Source organism: Macrobrachium rosenbergii, chromosome 4 (assembly GCF_040412425.1).
Source record: "Macrobrachium rosenbergii isolate ZJJX-2024 chromosome 4, ASM4041242v1, whole genome shotgun sequence".
Classification (NCBI taxonomy): Eukaryota; Metazoa; Arthropoda; class Malacostraca; order Decapoda; family Palaemonidae; genus Macrobrachium; species Macrobrachium rosenbergii.
Window position 1 is genome coordinate 40,826,393 of NC_089744.1, and position 27,864 is coordinate 40,854,256.

The window sequence follows — 27,864 nt, forward strand, 5'->3', positions numbered from 1 at the left end:
CGGATCCCACAATAAGTTGTAGGTCCCTTGCTAGGTAAGCCACGTAAAATAAAATCTGATCCTTTGGGCCAGCCTTAGGAGAGCTGTTAATCACCTCAGTGGTCTGGTTAAACTAAGGTATACTTAACTTTTTTTCTCCCTTTCCTGTTAAGATGGTTGCTTCAGTTACATTGCCCAGCATTTTTTACATTCTGTATTTCATCCCTTCTCATCCCGCCATTCCTATCAGTGCTGAACTTGGACTTAAAAGGCATTGGGAGTGTCACTATTCATCTCAGCAGCCTCGAAAACTATGGATTAGACACACGTCATTTTCAGTTATTTTTACATGTCACCCCATTCCCAGCCCTTCTCACCCACCCTTCCTATTGGGGCTGAACTTGGAATTAAAGGGCATTGGAAGTGTCACTATTCTTCTCAGCGACCTCGAAAACTGTCATTTTCGGTTATTTTTACATGGTACCCCCTTCCCAACTCCCATTCCTATCAGGGCTGAACTTGACTTAAAGGGCATCAGTAGTACCACTATTCATCTCAGCAACTTCTAAAATTATGGAGTAGACACTAATATTTGTCGTTTTTGGTTATTTTCACATGTCACCCCCTTCCCACCCCTTCTCACTCACCTTTCCTATCAGGGCTGAACTTCAACTTAAAGGGCAGCGGAAGTATCACTATTCATCTAGGCGACCTCGAAAACTATTGGGGCTGAACTTGGACTTAATGGGTATCGGGAGTATCACTGTTCATCTCACCGACCTTAAAAACTATGGATTAGACCCTAATATCTGTGGTTTTTGGTTATTTTTGCATGTCACCCCCTTCCCACCCTCACCCCCTTTGGTGCCATTGGTGTCTTACCCCCACAGTCATATGTATACCAAGTTTGGTTGAAATTGCCCAATGCGTTTCAGAGTTATGCTGGAACACACTCACACACACACATACATACATACATACATATATACATCCATTTTTATGTATATTCAGTAGATGTTATATATATATATATATATATATATATATATATATATATATATATATATATATATATATATATATATATATTACATATATATATGCGTATGTGTGTGTGTATATATATATATATATATATATATATATATATATATACAGAGAGAGAGAGAGAGAGAGAGAGAGAGGGTGAGTGTGTGTGTATAGACAAGGGCAATGTTGAAACATGAGATCCCTCTGAAAAATCGTAAGGTGGCGACGAACTGAAACACACGCTCGTGAGTTATTTTCCAACTATAAATAGGAGTACAAACCAGAAAATGCATTAACTATAAAGAGCTATATGGTTTATGATCAGATGCATAAGAAAATGAATAGTCCAAAACCAACACATATGATTACTAAGAAAATACAAACATTAAAGAAATCAAATACAACAATTATACAAATAAAAAAATGACAAGAGTCGTTCAGAAAAATCAGCATTTATAACAGTAGTCAGATGTAAATGTATTCAGAGGAAGTTAAGCACTGTCTAGACTTCCTCTTGGTTTCCCCTGTTGGATAGAAAATGGCCTCAGGTGTCCCCAGCTCTTCCATCAAAAATATTTCGTAGAATTTGAAAATCCCCTAGACTAGACATACGTTATTCGTTTGTTGTCGAGTCTTAGCGACGCTAGTATTTTAGTGTTTAATTCCTGCTGCTCCAAGCTGTAGGAAAATTGCATTTTTATGAAAAGGTGTGTATGATAGTCTTATTTGCGTTTTATGTATGATATACGTGAGGATTATGAGTATATACTTTTGCAATATGATTGCATGTACATGATATGAGTGCACAGTTTAGCTGAAAGACGGATAGAGACAGAAGTGAAGGCGAATTATAGAATATAAGAACACATCACTCACACAGACGTGCCTTCGCCTCTAAAGAGCACAATGTCTGTAATATATCCTCTAGACTCTTCTTAAACCAAAACTTCCCAAAAATATCGACCCTCCAAGTTCCAGTCGACGGTCTTTCCAAGGAGAAGTCAGTTTGTCCTTTCTTCCTGCAGGTGTGGTTCCAGAACCGGCGGGCGAAGTGGCGGAAGACGGAGAAGACGTGGGGCAAGAGCACCATCATGGCGGAGTACGGTCTCTACGGCGCCATGGTGCGGCACTCGCTGCCCTTGCCCGACACCATCATCAAGTCCGTGGATAACGGCGAGGAATGCCCCGCACCCTGGCTGCTCGGTGAGTTTCATAGGAACCGATGCTGCCTCCTCCGCTGGTTGTAGCTTCGATTAAAGTCACTCACAATGCTAGGGATCGTTGTTAGTTTTGCCTTTTCCCTCTCTTTATGGGAAAAGTTGACGTAAAAGCGTCAATGATCGTAGAAATCATGACGTTGAATAATGTATGAATGCCCCACGGAATGTAGGAAAGCATAAACTTTGGTACTGACTGTAAAATAGGAATTTTGCAAATGATGGTTTTTTCTTTAGTGTTGTTCAGTACGATGTCTATTTCACCTTGACCTTTAACACGTCTCACTATTTCTTATTAATGAATGTATGCTTGGAAAACTGTCCATATTAATTTCAAACCTGTACTGGAGAAATTCAGTCATGTCAATATTCCCAAGTTTTTGTAAGCCCCTTATTTCACCTCTTGTATAAGAAACTGGACCCATGTTTTAGAATTAAATGAAGTTAGATCGACTTTACACCTGGTAAAGATGTGTATGAGTGTACTGTATATGCTTGTGGCTTTTTGAGCTTCAGGATGTTCCCCAGATCTGGGCATTAGAATCCGAAGGGAAAAATAATAATTTTCACTTTCCTCGTTCGGTCTCAAACCACAAACAACTTAAAATGAGATCACGTGACTTTAATGAACTATTTTGCTGTGACAGGTTGAGATTGTTGTGTACATAGGGTCACATTTTTCACTATATATATATATATATATATATATATATATATATATATATATATATATATATATATATATATATATATATATATGTATGTATGTATGTATGTATGTATATGTATGTATGTATATGTATGTATGTATACACACACACATATATATATACATATATATATATATATATATATATATATATATATATATATATATATATATATATATATATAAGAGCGTGGTTGTATTGACAAGAGTTAATGTAGGTATGTGTTCTCCCTTACGTATCTGACAAGAAACTGACTCACACACAACGTCTCATTACGCAATTTCTGCGCCACAACCTCATGAGACCTGCTGTCCCCGGCAGGAATGCATCGGAAGAGTTTGGAAGCAGCGCAGCAGCTTCAGGAGTCTGAACCGGAGGGCGAGAACAGCGACGGGAGGGAGGACATGCAGCAGCGGCACCAGCCCCAGGGGCACCAGGCATCGGGAGACCAGCCGGGGGAACAGCAGGAACAGCAAAATCGGCAACAGCAGCAGCAACAGCAACAACAGCAACAACAACAGCAGCAGCAACAACAACAACAGCAAGGTCATCCGGGAGACCAAGACAGTGGTTTTCCCAGAGAGGCTTCTCATTTCTCCATAGACAAGGTAATTATTATTTTCTCTCTCTCTCTCTCTCTCTCTCTCTCTCTCTCTCTCTCTCTCTTAAACTGTCTTCTTTAAAACATTAGATTACAGCCATTCTTTGAAGCAGCGTACATAGTCATAGGTTTTATTTCATAACTACCAGTCATCATTATTTTCCCAAAGTTCATCATTTTCATGAAAGTCACAATATCCAGCAAACTCCAAGAAAGCGTTGTGGTTTATGTTTTGAAATTACCGTATATTCTTATAGCCTCGACTTATATGTTTTAAATCGTTCTCAGGGAAAATTTCAGCTCAACTGAACCTTTTTCCGTACTTGTACTCGCAGAATTTCAGAGCATCTAGATTAGCTTAGCAGCAATAATTAGAAATGAAATTGACACCGAGGTATGTGCAGTCAGTACAACGAGTGTTTCAATTTTACACACACATACACACGTACACACACACACACACGCATATATATATATATATATATATATATATATATATATATATATATATATATATATATATATATATATATATATATATATATATATATATATATATATATATATACATATATATATATATATACATATATATATACATATATATATATCTATATGTAAGTATATATATATATATATATATATATATATATATATATATATATATATATATATATATATATATTATATATATAACATATATAAATATTATATATATGTATGTATAATATACACTTTCTCTTAAGCCGTTTCCTTTAACAAGAGTGGGCTTCAGAAAACATCAACTGTGTTCTTATTTTTAATGTGAAAGCAGTGGTGTTTTATATTATTAAGAAGTCACACATTGCAATTTGAATTTATTCTTGTTTTGTGACAGGTTTGTTTTACTAGATAATTTATATTCTTCATTCATAAGGAAAAAACATTTGATATGCTATGTGTGTTCTAGGCATTGGGGGGATTAATTTTAGAATTTCCTAGGAACAGCCTGTTTATATAAATGTTATAAATTCTGATGTCTTTGTTCAAAAGTAATATGAAGCAATGGATGATTACTTTACTACATTTTTTTATGTAATAATGGATGTAGTTTTAGTTAATTTTAATATCCTTTTTATTCTTATTATTAAATGAATCTTAATTTTCCAGGATGTGGGAAGCAGCGCATCCTTCCCCTCCGTTCGCTCTGATCCTCCAGCAAACCTCCACGCCTCCAGATCGTCGGGGCAGACGGGTCAGTCGCCGATGTCCGACGACCTGCGCACCAACAGCATAGCAGTCCTACGGCAGAAGGCGCAGGAGCACGCCGCCAGAATGAATCTCAACAACAACCTCGCCGGGCTTCACCACACGGAGCCCCTTCATCACCATCATCTCGGACATTTTTGATCGACTCACCAGTGAAGTAGTTTTCGAAAACCATTCTGTATCGTTGCTACACAAAGAAATAACATCACTACTACCATTACTGCAGCTCGGGGTGCTGTTGCTGCTGCTGCTGCTGCTGCTGCTGCTACGACAACTGCTACTTCCACTATTGCTGCTGCTGCAGATGATATTCCTTCAGTTATCCCGCCGCTAAAAACTCGCCCAAAGTCGAGCCATTGTTTACTCCCAGTTTCGCGCCAAAGTTGATCTTCAAATACCCGACAGATAATAATTATGAAATCCGCCGCCTGTTGTGCTGAGATTCGTCACGTCTTTTTGAAATCGAGTTAAATATCATTGCGTTTCAGAGTAAATAATCGCATTAGTTCTCTGTTAGTGAAAAACGCTGTACCAAGTAATTTCGGGGCTTTCTCTATTAGCTTTCGGCTGTTCATTTGCTTTAACTCCTCAGAATTCCTAGATTAACTGGTTCTAGCCTGGGTTAACTCCATTATGGTTGAGAGGCAGACAATAACGGGACGCAGTGTTGTAATTAATTTCATAAATATTGATGGTGATGATTTACACTGCATTTTACACTGCATCAAATTGCAGTCTTAAAGCACGAGTGTTCTAAAAGTATTACTTATTAACAACCTTTATTGATGTTAATTTCAGACTCTGGCTTGAAATTGGTTCTTTATGCCACGCTCTCTCTCTCTCTCTCTCTCTCTCTCTCTCTCTCTCTCTCTCTCTCTCTCTCTCTCTCTCTCTCAATGCCTAAAACAAAGGAATTCTTTTAGTTATTTAACTCGATGTTTAAAAGATGGGAGACGGGTGATGCAACAGAGATGAAATCCTGTGGAAATACCTCGCTGGTAATTGAAAATTCAGCTTCTGGCATACGCAAAGTGCTTTTATTAAAAAGAGAAAAATGTTGTAAGAAACATCATTCCCCATCCGTTGAAAGGGATCATTAAGAATAACCTCGCTACAAGATGACAATCAACGTGTATTTTTTTTTTTATTATTATTATTTCCGCTCCCCTTCCTTTAATTATAGTTATCATTTTTGTTGTTATTATGACGGACCTGAAGAGTCCGTTTGTGACTGTATGACAATGTGCTATCGTACAGTTTGAAAAGAGTCGTCGTTGATTGAAGCAGCTAATCCTGTGGAACATTCTGAAGTCAGTGACGAATTTCATCGAAGGCATCAAGTGTTTTGGGTTTCTTCGTGACGCTATGCGACATGTTGTTGACCCCTCTATTTTAAAAAGCTCAGGACATGAAATCCTTTCTTATTGGAACGAAAGTGATGCTTTATTGGACATTGAACAATGTGGTATGTGAACACTCGTTTCTAAACTAGTGACGGACACGAGATCGCAAATCAAAGGCGATCTCAAATATGACTCAACATAGAATGGATCCACTGATTCGAAAATTTCGAAATGAACAGTGTAGTGTAGTCTCATATTTCTCGTCAGCAGCTGTTTTATGATTTTACTTGTCAGTATGTTTGTTTTGAGGCTAGTTTTAATACGCGAACACTCAGAACAACGTTTGGCCTTAAGAAGTTTGATGTCATAACGCTCATGACGAAGCTTCGAGCATTGCTCATAAGGTTTCCAAACCAAAGTGAAACAGATGAATAAGTGTGTGATACGTGTTTCATTTTCTTAGTGGCAAGAAGATTATCATAAAAAACAAATCATGTTGACTACTGACTCTCTGTGTTTATATATGATAAAAAAAAAAGGGCGGTTTCGCTTTCATGGAAACTGCTGCTTCAAGATGGATGAATTGATTTATAGGTGATGGTGCCAGTTACCGATAACTAGTTGCTTTTTGTACATAAGTGATCTCACTCACGCTTTGTCATGTTTGTTGAAGATGAAAAGGCTTCGGGGCTTCATGAAGCCAATCCAGTTTTCAAGTGTTTTTCTCGTTGTACAGTATATGTTCCTCTCATTGAACTGAACAGTCTCTCTCTCTCTCTCTCTCTCTCTCTCTCTCTCTCTCTCTCTCTCTCTCTCTCTCTCTCTCTGGGCTGTGAAGGACTTTTAGTAGAGAAAAAGATCGTATTAGTTTGCAAATGCATAATATATCTGAAAATACATAACTGGAGTTTTGGAAATTAAAGAATAGTCATGGAGTGTAAAATCTTTGACATTCATTTTCACTTTTTTTTATCCCCGAGAATTATCCATGACCTCCTAAAGCACATGAGAATCAGATCTACTGCGTGACGTCAAAGGATGCTCCGTCACTTTACTGAATACTCCATGACGTCACAGAATACTCCATGGTGTCATCTTCCAAGGGTAAACCCGGCAACACCCTCTCCATCTTTTCTCAGCCTAGATCTCTATAACTCGTCTGATTAACCACAGAACTTTCATATTTATCATGCGAAATGTAATTATTTTGTATCCACTAGAAGCAAAAACTGTAGAGGAACATGTGGATCACCGAAATCTTCGCACAAACAACGAGAACCCACGAGCGAAACATTTTAACGACATGATTGTAATCATTTTGTTAATTGTTTATCATTATTTATTACGTTGCACTTGCATACTTACGCTCTCCCCCTCGTCATGGTTATTGTTTATTTGATATCATTGCTATCACAAGTAGTACTTGATGACTTGCTCATTCTTTTCATGCTTGCTTTTGACAAACGTAACTTAATGCTATAAAATAGTGAAAAAATCATAAATTTATGCCAAAGTATAGATGTTATAGGGTACCGTCATGAGAGGACTGTCTTCGTTTACTATTTGTTATTCATTGTTGTTAATATAATATGGAATACTCTTGCTTCTTCCTCTTCTTTTTAGGTTTGGACATTTTATAGCGATCTGCTGCTCTGTTTTCATGTCATTCTAACTATTGTGTTCTGTTGTTTCGTCTTTAATGGACATTTTTCATTCGTTTTCTTATAACTTTTCTTGAAAATTATACAAGGTTATTCAACGCAATGTTAATTCAGCCACCGTTTACAGTTGTAAAAACGGAAAATTTTCTTACCCATTTACTTTCCTGTTTTCCCCGTTTTCCGAAACTCCGTGATCCTTGCAGCGCCTTCTGTGTTCATAGAGGGCGCTGTTTTCTCAGTGGGTTCACTTGCATTTCCTGGGGATTTTTCTTCCTTTTTTTTTAATTTGACACCTGCACTCTATCGCCACGTTGATGGGCCGTGACCGTGATTCATCAAGTATGTTATCATTTAAACATCGGTACTATCTTACGCTAGTTGATATTAACGAGACATCGATATTATCCCAGTGTGATATAACTTGACCCTTGGTATTCGACACTAAGTCATTCCCTGCTTTAAGGTATGTCATCAGGTTAACCATTTTGTTAATTATCATTGATCATCTTCTATATTGAATTTGAGCCATTGGGGTGCCCGCGTGCTATCAATAAATCGATTGTTATGTGTCATAAGCGACCATGACTGATCGTTTATCATGCACACCGTCTCTGATTGACAGACTTTGACGTGTCTCTCCTTTGAAACAGTTATAATTACCAGCTGTTCAGTAATCTCGACAACACTTTCGTCTGACACTTTGCAGATGCCACCTGCATCAACACTGTCGTATGATGCTGAGTTGTTGGCTTAAAAATTTGCTTTACTTATAATTTTCTGTCAGGTGTACATACACTGTTTCCTCATAGTGTTGATTATGTTGTTTTCCTTCCGTTTACACGGATTTTTCTTAAATTTCTTTCGGGCCAGTCCTCGGGAACTGCTGATCAGAAATGTAATCGTGATGTGGTGATATCAAAGTTGATCTTTTCTCAGCATTTTCATCAATCCCCTTCTCCTCTTCCTTCCGTCTCCTCTTCCTTCTCCTTCCTCTTCCCTCTCCTTCCTTTCTTCCTTGTTTTCATCCAAGTCCTCTCATGATGCGCTGCTTTTCTGTTGATTAGGTTCACATAGAATACTGTCACCAACGCTGCTGTTTTGCTTTTGCTAAGACTGCCACCGATATTGAAGCTTTTGATATCACCCACTCCAGGTGACAGGATGCACTCTCTCTCTCTCTCTCTCTCTCTCTCTCTCTCTCTCTCTCTCTCTCTCTCTCTCTCTCTCTCTCTCTCTCTCTCCATATGATGGTCAGTCAAAATACAAGGTCATAATTCTCACGATCTAATGATGTATATACATTTTTCTTGTTGGTTGTGAAGCAAAGACATTTTATTTGTTCAAGCATCAATGGCAATAGTGTTTACTACTTTCACCGTTTACTCAAGAAATGAGCGATTTACTCTTCGTGATTTGTTTCCATTTGTTTTCGAGATATGTGGTAACGATGCTACTTGAATTTTTATTTTACTGTCGAATGTCTGAAATATATATACAGCATATGTTTCACATGAATATGTATGTATATATATGTATGTATACAGATGTATATTTATGTATATGTATGTGCTTTATATACACACATATATATATATGGATATATTTATATATGCATATGTAATATATGTATATATATTTATATATATGGATATATATATATATATATATATATATATATATATAAATATCAAAATGGCAAACTCTTTGTACGATCTATAACAGTGGAGTTAGCAATAGTGATTTGCAATTTATATACATTAGTCAGCTCAGATTTCGTTGTGATATAAATTTGATAGACCGAAAAGCTGTGTTTTCTGTAATTTGCAATGACATCCAAACGACACGTGTAAATGTAATACATACGTACATGAACTTACGCAATATATATATATGTATATATATACTGTATGTATGTATATATGTATGTGTATATATATATATGTATATACATATATGTATATACATATGTATGTGTATATATATGTATATACATGTGTATATATATATGTAAATACGTATATGTATAAATGTATATATTTGTATGTGTATACATATACTACTGTATACATATATATTATATACATATATATACTGTAAATATATGTATATATATGTGCTGTATATATAGATATATATTATATATACACATATACATTATATGTACTGTATATCATGTACCTCTCTCACAATCACTAACTGTAATATGAAATGCAGATTTAAATGTGTTCACTTTTATGTGCAGAAAATAATGTACACACAGACCAAAGTAACGACTGATTTTTGATGCTCTTAAGATTTGTAGCCGGCAGTCCTTGGATAAAATGACCGATTCCTGCTTATGCTCGCTGATATGAATTGTGTTTCTTAAACGAATAACTTTAAAGAAATCGTTGCTAATAAGAGTAACTATGATTTAACGGTGTAAAGATTTTTACTAAGTAATTTTTTATTGTTGGGTCTTAATGGGTTTTATATATTATATATATATGTATATGTAGATGTGTTTAATGTATATATATATATATATATATATATATATATATATATATATATATATATATATATATATATATTATATATATATAAATATAAATATTTTATATAAATATATATATACATATATATAAACATATATGTAAATATATATATATATATATATATATATATATATATATATATATATATATATATATATATATATATATATATATATATATATATATATATATATATATATATATATATATATAAATATATATATATATATAATATATATATATATATATATATATATATATATATATATATATTTATATATATTTATATATATATTTATTTATTTATATTACACATAGATATATGTGCATATATATATATATAAATAAATAAATATATGTATAATTACCATGAATTTTAGTGTCTATTCAAAGTTCGAAACTCTGTAACGTTCAAAGTGAATGATTAGCTCCTTTTTTTTTATTTTCAGCAATAACTAACAATTTACTTTTAGTGATTTCATCTCCAGTTAATATTCGCTTAGAGGTCTCAAGAAAATTAATTTAAATCGCAACACAAGCAAAAAAAAAAAGAAATAGAAGGTAAATGACACACAAGAGAAAGTGTTTGAGAAACTCGGGCACAAATTGGAAAGAAGAGATCGGTTTCAGTGCAACTGAAAATAATTCAGTGGGACTCGTTCACTTTATCCAAGGAACTTTCGACCAATTTATTGTATTTGTTAACAACTTGAATGAAAATTATTACGAAAAATGTACTGTACAGGCATTACACATTTAGTAGTGTACACGTGATGAAAATGGAAGACTGCAGACATCGAATACACCTTTTAACCTTTGTACATAATATATTGTATGTCGGTGTGAACACTCATCTTCTTGTTTTTATGTGACAAATATATGCTCACTAATTTTCTACGGTTGTTTTTATTTTTTTTTCCATTCCTTAAAATACTGCAACAGTCTTCATTGTCGCTCTGATTTCTTTTTTTATTTATTTATTTATTTTTATGTAGCTATTTGTTTTCAAAAATATTTTAACGTTATAATTTTGACCGGAAACATCACTATCGCCAAGAATAGCAGTGTTTCCTGGGGAACCTCAGGCAACAGTTAGCTAGCTCATCGTTTAACTCCCAAGTGGTTTATATAAAAATAAAGTTTGTTTGCTGCTTTACTCTCGGCCGATATATTTTAATACTTTTCATTCATACCCAGCTTTTCATTAACTTTCAAGTCCTACCTCCCTGCATTATGCTCTTCGTCGTTAGCTTTTAGTTACGGGGGTCATTCCTAGAATTAGTACATTTGAAATAACCAAGATCACAAAATCCTTAGTAGTAACGTATCCATATTGCAAAGTCTCAGATTGCTGAGACCATATCCTCTTGGAAGATTTTAAATTGAAATTGTATCTAATAGCCTTGGTATCCAAGGGAAATCTCCGGGAAAACTCCCGTTTGTCAGCTGAAAGAACGATATGTAATAAGTTGGACTTGCTCTTCCCTCATAAATTACCCCTATTTTTTTTTTTTTTTTTTTTTTTGAAGTCGAGAATTGTGATTTTTAACACTGAAGAGGGCAAAGGATTTTAAGGTTAAGTATGGAGGCACTGAGAAAAAAGGCTTCCTTTGGAGTTCAAAATTTCAGGCATATCTTTTGTTTGTGGCCTTGGTAATTCTACACACATCTCTTGGTAAGTTGAAGGCTTCCAGTTTTGGATCCATTATATATGCTATTCTCCCTAACAGGAACAAAGTTACTATTAGAGCTATTTTACGGACCTTATAAAGCTAAACAGCCTTTCTTTTGGCGAGTCTCTTCATGGCGCTTGTTATTCTGAGGTAGTTCCTCCTATATTTACTTTTAGCTGTAGGGCATTAAAAGGACCCTGGACATCCAATATATTCGTAGAGGAAGCACAGATGGAAAATCAAAAATAAACTAAGCACTTTCTTCCTAGCTCACCACATTGAGGGCTTTTGTTTCGACAAAACTTCAGTTCCGTAATCAGAAACAAAGCACAGTAAATGCCATGCTTTTTACAAAGAACAGTATGTATTGAATTTATTTTATATGAACAGTAACCTTCCATTTTGTTCATGTTCTCCTTCGTAATAAGGAGGGTAGACCTTACAGTATGTCGGGTTGTAATTTCTTTGAATCTGCTTTCCTCATAAGGAAAGCAGAAATCTTAAGGTCCTATGCGGTAATTTTAACTTAGTCGTTGTTGGAATGCCGGTCTTGTTCGTTTTGGCGTGCGTAAGCAAGATCACGCGACCTGTTTCATTTATTTAAAAGTAATTTAATACTTAACCAAGTCGCATTATGATGCTTATAAAGTAAGTGATTTGTGCTTTCCTTTTGTATACTGACTTCTGCCTTGCGAGTCGCAACTACTTAGAGACTAGTTACATAGCTGACGTAATCGAAGCAAAGGTTAGTTACCAGCAGAGCAGTCTCATTTGCCAGACGACATTTACATACCTACGCTGAAGACGTCCAGTGTAAAGAGAGGAGCAGTTCTTTACTTTTAAACTCTATGTGAGTGCAGAATCCAATAACTGGAGAGAAAGCTGCACCTCTTTAGTTTTCTGTAAGTTTTCTTGAAGTATATCGTGTAGCCCTTATATAAAAACAATCTAGACTGTTGCTTTCTTGCAACCAAAATGCTCACAGAAATGGAACGTGGTAATGCCAAGACATCTCAGCCGTAGAAGAAGAGTTAGCTTATTCAAAATTATTTTCGCGATGTCTTTGACTTTAATGTTATTCCAAACTAAAATACTGGGGATTATGTACTAGTTAATGTTGTTCCAAACTAAAATATTGGGGATTATGTACTAGAAAGCTCTTGTAGTTTTCTCACGTGACCAGTAGCGGATTTATTATTGCTGGCATTTTAGTGAAGATTGATTTATCCAGTAAGATGTATAGTTACAGGCTTTTGCTTTCTTTAATCATGGCTAGTTACATACTTGTTAGTCGCGAAAATAAGATGAGGCCAACTTTTTGATAATTTTTCGTTCTCGATTACAAAGCAAGATGACTACCAGCCCTAGCAGAGATCTGAAGTGGATAAGTAAGTGACGTAGTCTATGAGATATAATGCTAACCCCTACAAAACCATGATTCAATAATACACTTCAGTTTGATAGCAATTGTGCTTAATTATTATGAGTCTGATATTGCTTTGTGATATTTTTGTCGCAAAGTTTCTTTTTTGAACACTGGCCACTTTTAAGCATGAAGAATGAAGGTACTTGGTCCAAGCATCGGTATGGTACATAATGTCCCTATGGTTGGAATTTCCACCCTTTACCTTCACAAATTGTCATTTTTGACGGTATGAGTAAACTGTCAACACTTATATGCTACAGTCAAAAACGCAGTTTGATATATGTTTTGAACAAAAAGCTGTATATTTTTCCCTAGAATAAACGAAGCTAAAAACAAACCCAGGATTGAAATATGCACGAAGATCTCAGAAATAACTTGTCATATAACGATAATGAAGTAACTATAAACGACCTTAATGGTTTACGGGAGCCTTGCAACTCGTTAGGACGTCAAACTACTGGTACGCTTCGTAGTTGGGTAAGTGAATACGGGCAGAAAGAGTTTGAGGTACCTGAGAGGTCGGTATGTGTGTAATGGAGGGTCTTCTATTCTGTGTGGAATGGACTGTGGGGTCCATCTCACTCAGAGTCACTGTTCGTTATGTAATGAAGCCTTAAGGAAGCAACGTGGAGCACGGGATGGAGTTGAGAGAATCCATTGATTAATGCAGCTTTCACTGTACGTGTGTGCACAGGATTAAGAATAATCCGGTGATCAGCAAGGATATACAGGGTTTAAGTGAAAGTTTTTTTTTTTATCTATGCTAAGTACCATCGCCCAACATTGTCAGTCGGGGTACACTATGTAGTGTGCTGGTTTGTCTTCGATGCAAGTTACCTGGCTACTGCCTCGATCATTGATATGAAGGGTCGGGGAGTTCTTATTTAGAGTATGTTGTGTAAGGTTTTGAGGTTGTTTTTGTTTAAATTTAGCTCTTGGGGTTACGTATTATGTATAGTTTTTGTAATAAATTGTTAGTCAAGTATTTCCTTAACCCCAATGGTACTGTGCATGTATGTATAAACCTGCGCATACAGGCAACATTCGTATATCACTGAGAGGTTCATGAACATTTTTGATGCTGTATAATCATTGCCACAATTCTTGGCTCCGGGACAGGGACCCTTTCGTTTATGCTTGATACTTTGGCTGGTGGTATTGACATAAGGTAAAGTGTACGTAATCGCAATGAGCATCTTGGGGGAGATAATTAGTATAGTTAGAAAAAAAACAGGTCTTAAAGACGAAGAGTTTTATGTATTTGTAAAAGGAAGGAAGTTTAGACCTTATAAAGGAAAAAGAAGTAAAGAAGAAGGGGCACGAGAAAGAGAAGCTAGGAATTAGGAGTGTGAAGTTAAGCAGAGGGAATTAGGGCTAGAAAGGGTAAGGTTGCAGCAGGGTATTCCCCAGTGAGCACAGGAAGGATAAACCCTTGTAAACCACCGTGTACTAAATTGCCTGCTTAATGAAATTAGTGATAGCACTGGTGCTTAAACCCTGAGGTTCGAATGCAGCTATTTGTCTGGGATGGGACGAAGACATTTGGGCCGTTAGTCTGGCTTCATTACTAAATGTGAAAGCCTAAGAAACTTAACACTTCTCACCTGTCGAAGCATGGCATTTTGATTGTGTTAAGAAGCATTGTCACGTTGCTCAGTGCACCGCTGACGGGTGTAGGCTAGGGTTTCGTAATTGTAACTCTTATAAGATCTAAACTACCCAGCCGTTTGGTAATAGCTTGATTTTTTAAAATTTTTTTATATTTTTTTTGAAAGGTGGATTGAGATGGTAGAATGTAAGGAGTCATTTGATGGTCGGTTTGATTTGCTCCCGATAGAACAATTTTTATATGCTGTAAGAAAAACTTGGTTACGTTCTTCTCTTAAAGAGAACTAAGATGGAATGTCAACTCAAGAGCCTCTATATTACTGGTTTTTCACAGTATATACGCGTGCGTCTGTCCCACTGCTTGGCTAAAGAACCGTGTATGTGAAGACTTGGATATAATTGATGTGACGATGTGGCTGAACTGTTTGCTAGTTTAGGGGACTTGGGTATTTTCTTGGGAGGTTGGAGCGGATATACGAATACACTATAGGGCCACGTCCCTTTGAATTGATGTCATTATTTTATCATGACTTCGTCACCGTTGGTTTGTACCCATTATTAGTTTTTATTTGTTTCCTTCTTAACCAGAAAGCAATTTTGGATGATGTACGAGAAGTCAACGGAAAATATCTGATTCTCAATGACAATTTGACGTTCTTTTGGTGTAAAATATTATATCCTCGAGATACTCTATCCAAGCTACAAAATCGTTTTACAAGCATGAAGAACTCATGAAGGTAAGAAATCTATTGCGAGGAGGTCCCCTTCCAAAGGTAACAGACAAGGTGGACCTTGGTACCTGACGAGTGAGGCAGAAGAAGATCGAAGATGTTCTCGTCAGCATGTATTGTACAATTGTCTTCAAGATATGGACACCGAAGATCCCATTGTATTTGCTACTACGAATTTGAATAGTATTCCCTATGATGACCTGAAGAATGTGGATGGAGTCTCACTCATTTGTAAGATGTCTAAGATGGGGGATCAACAGCAAGATGTGCTACAACAGCGAACGGTGATGCAACCCCAACTTGCTGAGATAACTGAATTTATTCAAGAAAAGGATTTTGATAAATCTGTTAAAGTAAACACGGGTATCAATAACTGCACAGTCACATTATTGGGTGGATCATTGTCTTAACAGCCAATGCACAATGCCATAACAGATATCAGAACATTTGAGAATTACTGTGAATCGGACCATTTCCCAGTGCGTGTCACTTTTGACTTGAAGAACTTGCCTCAAGTTGCAGTGTTGGGTGATGATCGGGAGGGGAAAAATTGACGAAGTTTGTTAATACCAATATATGTACAATTTTCTCATTTTTGTGGCAAAGGCTGAATTTAATCCTAGGCACGGTGTGCAAATCCCGGTCACCGTAGGTGTATGGAATCTCTCTCGATTCATTTATTCATACTGCTCAGCTGGTTGGTGGAGAGATTTATGGTACTGTAGTGTTAACCCTGGGAGACGATTTATTCCAGGATAGAATGACTTTATCGAGGATTTCTACTTTGCGTCTAGAGAAATCTTTGGGGCATGGGAATACGGAGGCTCTCCACGATTTGGCACGTTTGATGAGACGAGTTCGAGTCACTAGCTGATCCCGGGGGCGGGGACCTGGACACGTGCCCCATCCCCCAACATGAAAAATAATAAAATAATAATATTGAAGATTTTGGTAATATTAACATAAATATAAACATAGGGAAAACATTTAAAAATCAATTAAATAAATATATATATATATATAATGGGAAAAAATTTAAAAATCGATTAAATAAATAAATAAATAAATAAATAAATATATAATATATATATATATATATATATATATATATATATATATATATATATATATATATATTTATTTATTTAATCGATTTATTTAAATTTTTAAATTTTTTCCCATATATATAATGAAAATTGGTGCTCCCCATGAAATTTTTCTGGATCCGCTAGAGGTTCGAGCGGAATTTAAATACACCTTGCGACAATGCGCATTGCATGAAGAGGACATGCGTGCAACAGCACTATCTGATAAGCTGCGTGATAGTGAGGTCATCCGTTCTGGAGGGAGGTGCAGTCACCGAGAGAAAATAGTAGCTCAGCTTTTACAAGGCGGGTCGATGACTACCTTGGCCATACAGTTTCTTGGGGTTTTAATGATGATAATGATAAACGTAAGGAAGTGGGGAAGCTGTGTTACCGTGGGAATTGTTTAGTTAGAAGTTTTCAGTTTTGTAACGAAAATGTTAAGTGTACATTTGTTTAAAATATTGACTCATACTGCTCGTCATTCTGGTGACTAGTCTTCAGGGGTTTAGAGTTAATCGTAACAATATCATGCGACGCTTGAGAAGTGCTTTTTTTTTAATCTTAATTAGAACTGCTGAGAGCTAATCAATGGAGTTTAATGAGAAGAGTTGAGAATAGCGCAAATAACTTGATTGTTACTTTGAACACTGGTGAGGTGACTCTTAAGATACTCTATTAAACAGCGCTGGTCTGACTTAACATTTTTTTTAATAGCACAGCTCTGATTTCCACTGAAAGTATGTGTTCACTGAGACCCTGTGTTTTTTTTAGTTTTACACATTTTTTGTATTTTTATCTTTATCTTTATCTTACTTCATAGCATATCAATGTGCTCCAGTCATTCGGATTATATTTTCATTTTAATTCCACCTATATATATATATATATATATATATATATATATATATATATATATATATATATATATATATATATATATATATATATATATATATATATATATATATATATATATATATATATATATATATATAATATATAGATATATAGATATATATATATAGATATATAGATATATATATATACACTGTATATATTACTTACTGCTTACTTTTTCCCTGAGGTAAACGGCATCCTCGTTTTATTCGTTGACGTGACTATGTTCTCTTATTTTACACGTTTTATTGTTGCGTGATTGTGACGTGTATTTGTGTATGGATATGTTGTGTATGAATGTTTATCTGTATGTAACTGCTGAAGAGGTGGTATTTGCATATGTTTGTGCTTGTGTAAATGAGTGGGCATTTATGGTTTACTTAACTGCTTGGTAGCCGTCACAAAAGATTTTTATATAGTATTCCTAATTAATTTTTCTTGTATATGTAAACTGTATATGGCCAAGATTTGAAATAAAGTATTAGTGTTATTATTAAAAGAACGTGAAGTGAAAACCTTTTATCCAGTGGTAAAGTACGCTGAGTGTATATGGAAGCTCGTACAAATTATGGTAGAAAGGTCAAATTAGAACTGGAGTAAAGGAATCTGCGAAATTGAAGTAGTGTTCTCGGGTGGGAATGGTGACCGTGGAAAGGGTTCGATAACGTCTGGATACATATCTGGTCGCAGTTATCGCCTTGCCAAGAATTGTTTTGAGAGGTTTGGTGCTCTTAAGAGTCAAGCTGTAGGAGCAAATCAGTTAACGAAGAAAGCAGTCACGGTAAACCTTGATAACAAGCCAGTGATAAACAAGGGTAAGGTAGAAGGTGTGGAAGCTGTGTTTAAGGAATGAATGGCTAACGGTATGATTATCCAGTATCCAGGTCCATGGGACTCAGAATTTCTTGCAGATCAGCAAAGGACTCTGTGGGTGTCATTCGGTGAGAGAAAAAACCTCGTATAATGCAGCGTCCCTTGGCGATGGAAATGGAGGGAGGCACTAGGATAAAGGTAGCTCCTAAGTTCAGTAAATGCAAAATTTTTTATGCCGGTACAAATTGCACGATTTTGCGAGTCCTGTGATTCGTGGCAGCACACTGTTGGCAAAGGGGGTACGAAGAGGGTCAAAATGGTAAGGATGCCACTTATTCTAACAATTACTAATTTATGCTACTCGTACCCGGATGCATATGCAGTGGCAGAAGCTTTGTTGTCAGTGTTCAGTGGTGCAGGAATTCGCAAGGAAATATTGTCGGATAGGGAACCTCCGTTCTCTTCAGAAGTAATGCAAAAATTTAATAGCGTGCTATTAAAGAGTATAACAACCATGGCCTGGCATGCGATGTGCAATGGTTTGTTCGAAAGGTTTAATGGAGTTTTAAAGAAAATGCCTAAACAAAAGTTCAGAACAACCGAATATATGACCGTGGAGTTCCAGTCAGGAACTAAATTGTTAACTTTGAGTTGAGTGTATGGTCATAGTGAAAGAAGTCCACTTAGTATGCTGAGAGAACTGTGGGAGCGAGGATAATGCAGTTAAGGATAACCCAAGGTCAGCATATGAGTATGTTGTAGACAGGAGGGAAAGATTGCAAGATACGCGTAAATTGGCTCAATTAGAGTTAGAAAAGACTGGTGATAGTTCCAGTAGGCTACTACTACGATAAACATGCGTGTCATAGGGAAATTAGTTGTTGCCTGCGAATCTTAATAAACTTCCGATGCAGTGGCAAGATCAGTTTGATGTGCTTAAAAAGGTATTAATTTTGTGGAACGTAAGGACCACAATAATATGTTAAAACTTTACCATGTGTAAGTCCTGAAGGTAATATGAGGCGTTATGAAGACTCTAAGCATAATGGACGTGGTAATGATATTGAGGCTGGCTAGGGTGAGGATGGAGATGATTTGCATGTGTGGCTGTGATTAGTGGAGATAGGGACGAGCGTAGACAAATAACATCGGTCCCAAGTGGTGTTCAAAGGTCAAAGGAATAATGCGAATCAGGGTCAAGTCAATATAGAATTTACCAAAAAAACAGGAGGATTATGTGGCAAGGATTTTTCAGGAATATGAGGATGTACTTACAGATGTATTAAGTAAGACACATGTAACTGAACATGTGATAAATTTAGTGAGTAAAATTCCTGTAGGTAGTAAGAATTATCCAATACCATATGCTTTACAGAAAGTTGTGGATGATGAAACTGACCGTATGTTGGAATTGAGAGGGACTGAATATTCTAATTTTCCTCAGGCAGCGCCTTTGATTGCAGTGAAAAGGAGGATGGCAGTAAGCGAATGTGTTGAGACTTACGCTGAATAAATAAGCCTACAGCGTTTGACTCCGGGCCCATACCTGATCAAATGTCAATAATGACTCGCGTAAGGAAGAGAAAGTATTTTACTAAGATTGGTTTGTCGAAGGAGCATTGGCAAACTCCTGTAGAAAAACGCAGTAGCGAGATAACAGCTTATCAACCTGACAGGGGTTTAATGCAACGAGTTATTTTGTCTTATGGTTTGGTTAATGCTAATACGACTTTCATTCGCTTGATGAGAAATTGCTGAATGGGAATCTGAACGCAGAGATGTTTGTAGATGACATTTTAATTCAGTTACAGAGTTGGGAATAGTATGCAAACGCTCAATGTTTGGTTTTTGAGTATATTGAAGAAGGCATCATTTACGACTAGGCCATCCAAAACTAAAATCGGTTATTTTACAGTCTAGTACTTTCAAAGTTAAGCGGGATGAGGAATTACGCAGACGGAGGAAGACAGGGTCAGTAAACTGATGAACATGGAAGTATCGAAGACGAGGAAAGATGTGAAGTCTTTTTGGAGTGAGTTCATTATTATCGCCAGTAGTATATCAGACTGTGCCACTGTTGCTGCTCCATTAAAATCTCAATAGTAATAAAGTGGGATATTTGTCATCAAGAATCATTCGGAAAGTTAAAACACAGTTGTGGAACCATCCCATACTGAGAGTATCTGATTTAACTCGGGGTTTTGCGTTGAAAGTAGATGCTTCTGATATAGGTTTGGGGACAGTGTTACTGGTGTCAATGCAGTATTTGAACGGTGAACGTTGGCCTGTTCAGTTTACAAAATAGTTTAAAAAGTGCCGAGAAAAATTGCTGTCATTAAAAAAAAAATTTTTGAGGGTGGAAGTGATATGGCCCATGCAGAAATACTAGTACTAGTTTGGAAGGGCTTTCGTTATTGAGTCTGACCATCAACCTTTGAAGTATGTAATGGCCTGTCCACACTAGTGGGCATGCCTGTCGGGCACTTCCAGCTGTATGGGAACAGTGTCTGCTCGTCGGGTAGTGCCCTCTAGTGTGGACAGGGCTTACAGTAAGATACTACCAACCCCACAGGGTAGACCTGATGCGGTGGGCGATGTAGGGTGCCTGTCAACACAGTAAAGAATACTCCAGGGTGAGGCAATGCTAGAGCAAATTGTCTTAGAATTCATCTTGTATTGTATACGTATTTTTCTGCATTATTTCTTACAATACAAACCTGCGTACTTTCTTGTATTAAGTACTGGAAAAATTCGTAATTTTTCTTCATGTGGTGTAAGAAATTTTGCTGTTTCTTAAATTACTGGGAGGTATTGTCATACAACGATAGGTCGTTAAACTATTGGGCAATTGTAGGTACGTTTTGTAGCGGGATTCAAAGTGAATGCTAGCAGTGACTTCATTAATCTAGTATTTACTGTGCATACTTCTGTGCATAATTTAGAATATTCCGGTGACACGCAGGGTTTTAATTAAAGGTATATATTCACCTTGTGCACAAACCATCGCCTTGTAGGTCAGACTAAGTACACATTGTACGTGACAGTTTGTCTTGCGCACACGTTACCTGGCTACCTGGCAAGTGCCTCGATAATTTATTCGAAGGGCCAAAAGAATACTTATATAGTCTATGTATATAAACTGTGCGAAGTTTGAGTCTGGAATTATGTTGTATTTTAATTTTAGCTCTCTTAGGATTAGGCCATTTTGTGTATTTTTGTAGTAATCCATATTCCTATTTTCTTAAGCCCAATATTACTCTGCACTGATTTTTTTTTTTCGTATAAACCTATGTACATGCAGGAAACGGTCTTACATCACTGAGAGGTTCACGAACATTTTTGATGCTGGATAATCATTGCCTCACAACAATGATTGTTAATGATTTACATAGGCGCTAAATCAAATAACTGAAACACCTGAGGTGAGCGATTTTGCTATTTCATTTCATACTAAGTTTCAGATTAGTTCGTTTTTTCGGTAGCATCGGGGACTGGCTTTTCTTTTTATTAGTGTTCTAGGTAATCATCTGCATTTTACCTTGGATGCCAACATATCAGCTCTCAAATATGAATATTCATACATAAACACGCACAAATATATCAATTTCTCATGTTGCATTCTTTCCATTTGTGCCTATGTACGAATACACTTCAGTATCCGTGTTCCAGTACAAAATATCAGAATATCTAAAAGTGTCTTGATTACATACATATACCTAATTTATTTTAGTACAATTCTCTTACACAGCTAGCTTTGAGGTTACATAAAATCCTGCTCCGGTTTCATGTGACTGTCGTAACCCATGCTGCCTCTCGCCAATATTAAGAGGCCATTAAGCGAAATTAGAACCTAACGAAAAAACTTTGATCCTCTGCGGATGTGAGGATATAGATTTCCTTTTTTGTTGTCGTTGTTCGTATTTTCGTGGCACGTGAAATTTTTTTGTGACGTTTGCTCAAACGAAAAAAAAGGAAATAGATCCTCGAGTTCTATATATTTGTTTCCTATACCTTTATTTCAGCGAACCCTTTGTTGTTCCAAGGAAAGAAGCAGAAAGACGAGCCTCTTCGGATGCAACTCTTATTTCTGACCCCCGAGTAATCCTTGAGGCCGCTATAGGTTAAGTCGCTGCTCTTGAACAGTCCACATGAAAGGTATCGGAGAAACATACAACCTAGAAGCCTTGTGTTGCCTCGGCCTCCTTTTCCGCTCCTTCCTGTCGTCATTGATCTTGTGAGAGATATCTGATTATTGGCTGGGGTGTTGTGCGGCCGCTTTATTCCCCTTACTCCAGTCGGTGATAAAATAACGAAAAGAGACACGCATGTGCAAACGAAGATACTGTGCTTCTTTTCGCTAAATTACCTTTTTTTCACTCAACGTTGTAAATCAGCATGATTTGAAATTGTCTAACTTTTGAGAAAAAATTCTATTTTAGCTGATATGTTTATATTATTTCCCTATTGATATATTTTTTTATTTTTTTTAAGGTTCAAACTTCGTGTTAACACCTCGGCAAACCCACACCGAAAGGTTAAAAGAAGGAATGAAAGAAGAGGAATGAGAACCTATATCCCGAGTAAGTGAATTACTTTTATTTAGTTTTTGGATAATTTTATGTGACTGGAAAGTGGAGAACTCTTACCTCTCTCTTTGTATAGAAACGCATGCACACATACGAGCTACAGACGAATATTATGTCATCATTGCTGTCTGTCCTTCTCATGGTTTTTATTATAAACAAAGCGACTGGATATTGATGAGAAAGGTCAGATTCGAGTAACAGCCAGGAAAACAACACAGGATTTACGAAGCTTACTTAATAGAATGCGTATGTTTAGAAAAATGAGACTTAAAATAAACCTGAGAAAAACAAATATTGACGACGATGTGTGCACTAAGATAAAATTACACTAGACAATGAAAGACTTGGGGGTTAGTCCTTTAAATACTTAGAATCCGTGATATCCAATACTGTTTCTTAGTCCAGAAAATTAGTGGATGCCTAAAAGTGGCAATTCAAGTAATCAGCAGGCTGTAAAGGAATGGAAATCGAAGAAACTGAAATGTCGTACGAAAGGGAGATTTTACAATGGTCTGGTACGCTCATATTTTGCTAAACAAACACGAATCAGGGCATAATATTTGGGAATAAAGCAATAAACACAATATTAGGGGTCAGATAGCAGGATGATTTGACATATAAGTTCCGTGTGAAGATGATGATATAAAGGGAAGATAGAAAGTGAGGACATTTACTTTGAACCACTCCTGGAGGAACTGGGTAAGCAACTGTATAGGCATATTCGGTCACCAGAGGAGTTAGACGATATTATGAGAGTACCTGGAATAGTACTGTGAAACAAGAGGCTAGAGATGAGTGAATATTTGTGGAAGTAAAGTTACAGCAAAGATATCGGTGGCAAAATGTCAGAAAGGCAACTTGACCCGTGCGGAGTTGAAAGGTATGATGATGCATGTAGTTTCGGACAGTTCCACCGGGGCCAGTTTCGAGGGCAAGAAGGGATTTGTGGTAGGTTAGGTGTTGGTAGCCCTGACGTGAAAGGTGCATGGCCACTTAAGTTATTGCCTACCAACTTAACAAGATAGAGGGACCGACTCCATATCAACTGAATACAAGCAGATTATGCCTAGTCTAAGCAGGGCATTAAATTATGCCATACCCTACTTCGAGCATGTAGTTTATTAAATCGCCAAATATCGTAAACAACTTTATAAAAATTTTGTATTAATCTCGTTTTCGACAAGTCAGTAACTGTGTTCAGCTTTGTTTGCGCTCTCTCTCTCTGTCTCTACACACACACACACACACACATATATATATATATATATATATATATATTGTTATGAACCACTTTTGGTTCAGCAGGTTCTTTAAATACAGAAAGTTACGGGACTGGAATGACTGGCAGAAATTGAGGCAGACAAAGGAGGAAGGAGCTGAACGAAACAAAATAAATTACCTTAAACTAATTTATTACAACAAAGTTATATACATTATATACAAATGAGTCAGGTTCAGTGAAGTTACACTTTAATGAACAATTCAATAAACATTCAAATTCAAAATAAACAAAATCGAGTCAGTGCAACGTACAACATACATATTGTAATTAAACTTCAAATACGAGAAAACAATAACATTTTAGCAGAAAAATACAATCCAATTAATTAAACTTTAAATAAACATTTAAGCAGCATAAATAAACACAGGCAGCAAAACAAAACAAAAGTGACTTCATTAATAATATCCAAAACTCGTCCAAAAATGTAACAGTCCAAAAATTTAACTGCCAAAAACAATTACATAATTAAGAGAACTTTGTCTCAAACATATACAACGTCCCAAAACGGTCTCAACACAGAAACAGACAAACCCACAAGAGTTGTCAAGACAGTCACAACTGTCTACAAGGACGAAGTCAAACAGACGAACTCGTCGTGCCACCAAGACAGCCTCTGGCTGCCGAACAGGAACCAATCCACACACCGGATGACCACGACCGAGTCGTCGAGGCAGCCATATGCTGCCAAACAGGAACCAATCCCCACATTGAATGACCACGGTCAGTCATCGAGATACCCTCAGCTGCCCTCAGGGATGAAGTCACACAGACAAGGAGATCCTTCACCTCCTGTCGAAGCCAACAGGTAAGCAATACCTGATGCCCATCCAGACCGACTGCCTGCTGCTCTGCTGCCGAGATACTGACTCGTTGCTGTTACGAACCTGACTGCCACTGTCAGAGACAACGCGACAGACGTCAACTTTCCTTCAAAGAAAATAAAAAAGTAAGGAGGCAACAACCCACCAAGGGAACAATCGGCAAACGATTGTCCCATCAGAAGTACTAAACCTCACACCTCCTTACCTAACAGAAAAAAAAAAATTTTTTTTTTTTTACACTTCACACACACTCTCTCTCTCTCTCTCCTCCAGTGCCGTCACAACCCTGCCAGACAAAACAGAACCGATCCTGTCACGGTCGCCAAATGTTATGAACCACTTTTGGTTCAGCAGGTTCTTTAAATACAGAAAGTTACGGGACTGGAATGACTGGCAGAAATTGAGGCAGACAAAGGAGGAAGGAGCTGAACGAAACAAAATAAATTACCTTAAACTAATTTATTACAACAAAGTTATATACATTATATACAAATGAGTCAGGTTCAGTGAAGTTACACTTTAATGAACAATTCAATAAACATTCAAATTCAAAATAAACAAAATCGAGTCAGTGCAACGTACAACATACATATTGTAATTAAACTTCAAATACGAGAAAACAATAACATTTTAGCAGAAAAATACAATCCAATTAATTAAACTTTAAATAAACATTTAAGCAGCATAAATAAACACAGGCAGCAAAACAAAACAAAAGTGACTTCATTAATAATATCCAAAACTCGTCCAAAAATGTAACAGTCCAAAAATTTAACTGCCAAAAACAATTACATAATTAAGAGAACTTTGTCTCAAACATATACAACGTCCCAAAACGGTCTCAACACAGAAACAGACAAACCCACAAGAGTTGTCAAGACAGTCACAACTGTCTACAAGGACGAAGTCAAACAGACGAACTCGTCGTGCCACCAAGACAGCCTCTGGCTGCGAACAGGAACCAATCCACACACCGGATGACCACGACCGAGTCGTCGAGGCAGCCATATGCTGCCAAACAGGAACCAATCCCCACATTGAATGACCACGGTCAGTCATCGAGATACCCTCAGCTGCCCTCAGGGATGAAGTCACACAGACAAGGAGATCCTTCACCTCCTGTCGAAGCCAACAGGTAAGCAATACCTGATGCCCATCCAGACCGACTGCCTGCTGCTCTGCTGCCGAGATACTGACTCGTTGCTGTTACGAACCTGACTGCCACTGTCAGAGACAACGCGACAGACGTCAACTTTCCTTCAAAGAAAATAAAAAAGTAAGGAGGCAACAACCCACCAAGGGAACAATCGGCAAACGATTGTCCCATCAGAAGTACTAAACCTCACAATATATATATATATATATATATATATATATATATATATATATATATATATATATTCTATTACCATGCATTATCAAGCTTTATCATTACCATTATTTTTATTATCGTTGCTGTCATTCAGATATTAATGTTCGGAATTAGTCTATGAATTGGCAACAAATACTAACATTTTAGAGAACGTCGAATGACAATAGTTTTTTCTCGGCTGGTTCAACTACAGAGCCGATGGTTTGCTATTTTGTGGCCTGATAGCTCTCAGACTAATGCAATACTTTATTCTAGGGGGGAAAAAATTACTTATGGGTATTTTGAAGATGATATGATTAGCAGATAGAATTTGAAGCATTAATTTCCCTCATATATCTACATATATATATATATATATTATATAAATGTATATTTCTATATATCTACATATATATAATGTATATTTCTATATATCATATATATATATATATATATATATATATATATATATATATATATATATATATATATATATATATATATATATATATATATATATATATATATATATATATATATATATATATATATATATATATATATATATATATATATGCCTTGGGGCGCTGACCAAAAACTAAAGGTCAACCTGGTAGAGGAATATGTCTTTGCTGTCTGCCAGGCAACGTCCAGGCTTCCTTCCCACTACTTGAAGGAACACCAATGGCAGACCTCATGGAGTGGGCAGGTAAATTGACTTCATACGCAACCCACACCATCTGCAAAGCCAGAATAGACAGACTCAAGACATTGTTCATGATGGTAGGACCCAGGCCAACATCATTCAAAAGGGCCCTTACAAACAACGACAAAAAGGGCACCCCCAGCCACCCTTCCTCTGCATATATCACCACAAGTTTGGAAAGCAGAAAGAAAACAGTAGGGTAGCCACCCAAAATAATGACATTGGCTACTGTAACCCCAACAGATACCTGCTCCACCAGATACTGCATCATCAGCCAAGCCTCTCGCAGGAAGTTCACTCCTAGTGGAGTGGAGTGGATTGCCAGAGACACCCAGCCACTGATCAGTGACCAGTGGCTGCCAGTGACAGCACCTCATACCGTCATATATGGCCAGTGGACCCTCACCCTTCACCTGATGAAGAAAAAATATTGATAAAACTTCATCACTAACATCAAGATGGCCTGCTCAGTGCTGACTCCCTCAGACACTTTGATCTCTACATGTCACTCATTACTGCCTTCTGAACCTTACAACAGGTAGCACCACTCACCACTG

At 36.6% G+C, this 27,864-nt stretch overlaps 1 protein-coding gene across 2 annotated transcripts in view; it reads left to right on the forward strand.

Annotated features, from left to right (window-relative positions):
• The window catches only part of LOC136833036 (visual system homeobox 1-like), a 335,854-nt gene extending 324,634 nt beyond the window's left edge, over positions 1 to 11,220 (forward strand). The window contains exons 5-8 of one of the 2 annotated variants that reach the window (XR_010851362.1): positions 2,034 to 2,211; positions 3,257 to 3,543; positions 4,686 to 8,251; positions 10,775 to 11,220. Coding sequence is in view for 1 of the 2 variants with exons in the window: in XM_067094690.1 (XP_066950791.1) it covers positions 2,034 to 2,211; positions 3,257 to 3,543; positions 4,686 to 4,925 (705 nt within the window). In the remaining variant the exon portion in view is untranslated. Of the gene's footprint in view, positions 1 to 2,033; positions 2,212 to 3,256; positions 3,544 to 4,685; positions 8,252 to 10,774 lie in introns of those variants that run through there. The other variant, XM_067094690.1, reaches the window with a different exon arrangement.
• The last annotated feature ends 16,644 nt before the right edge of the window (positions 11,221 to 27,864 follow it).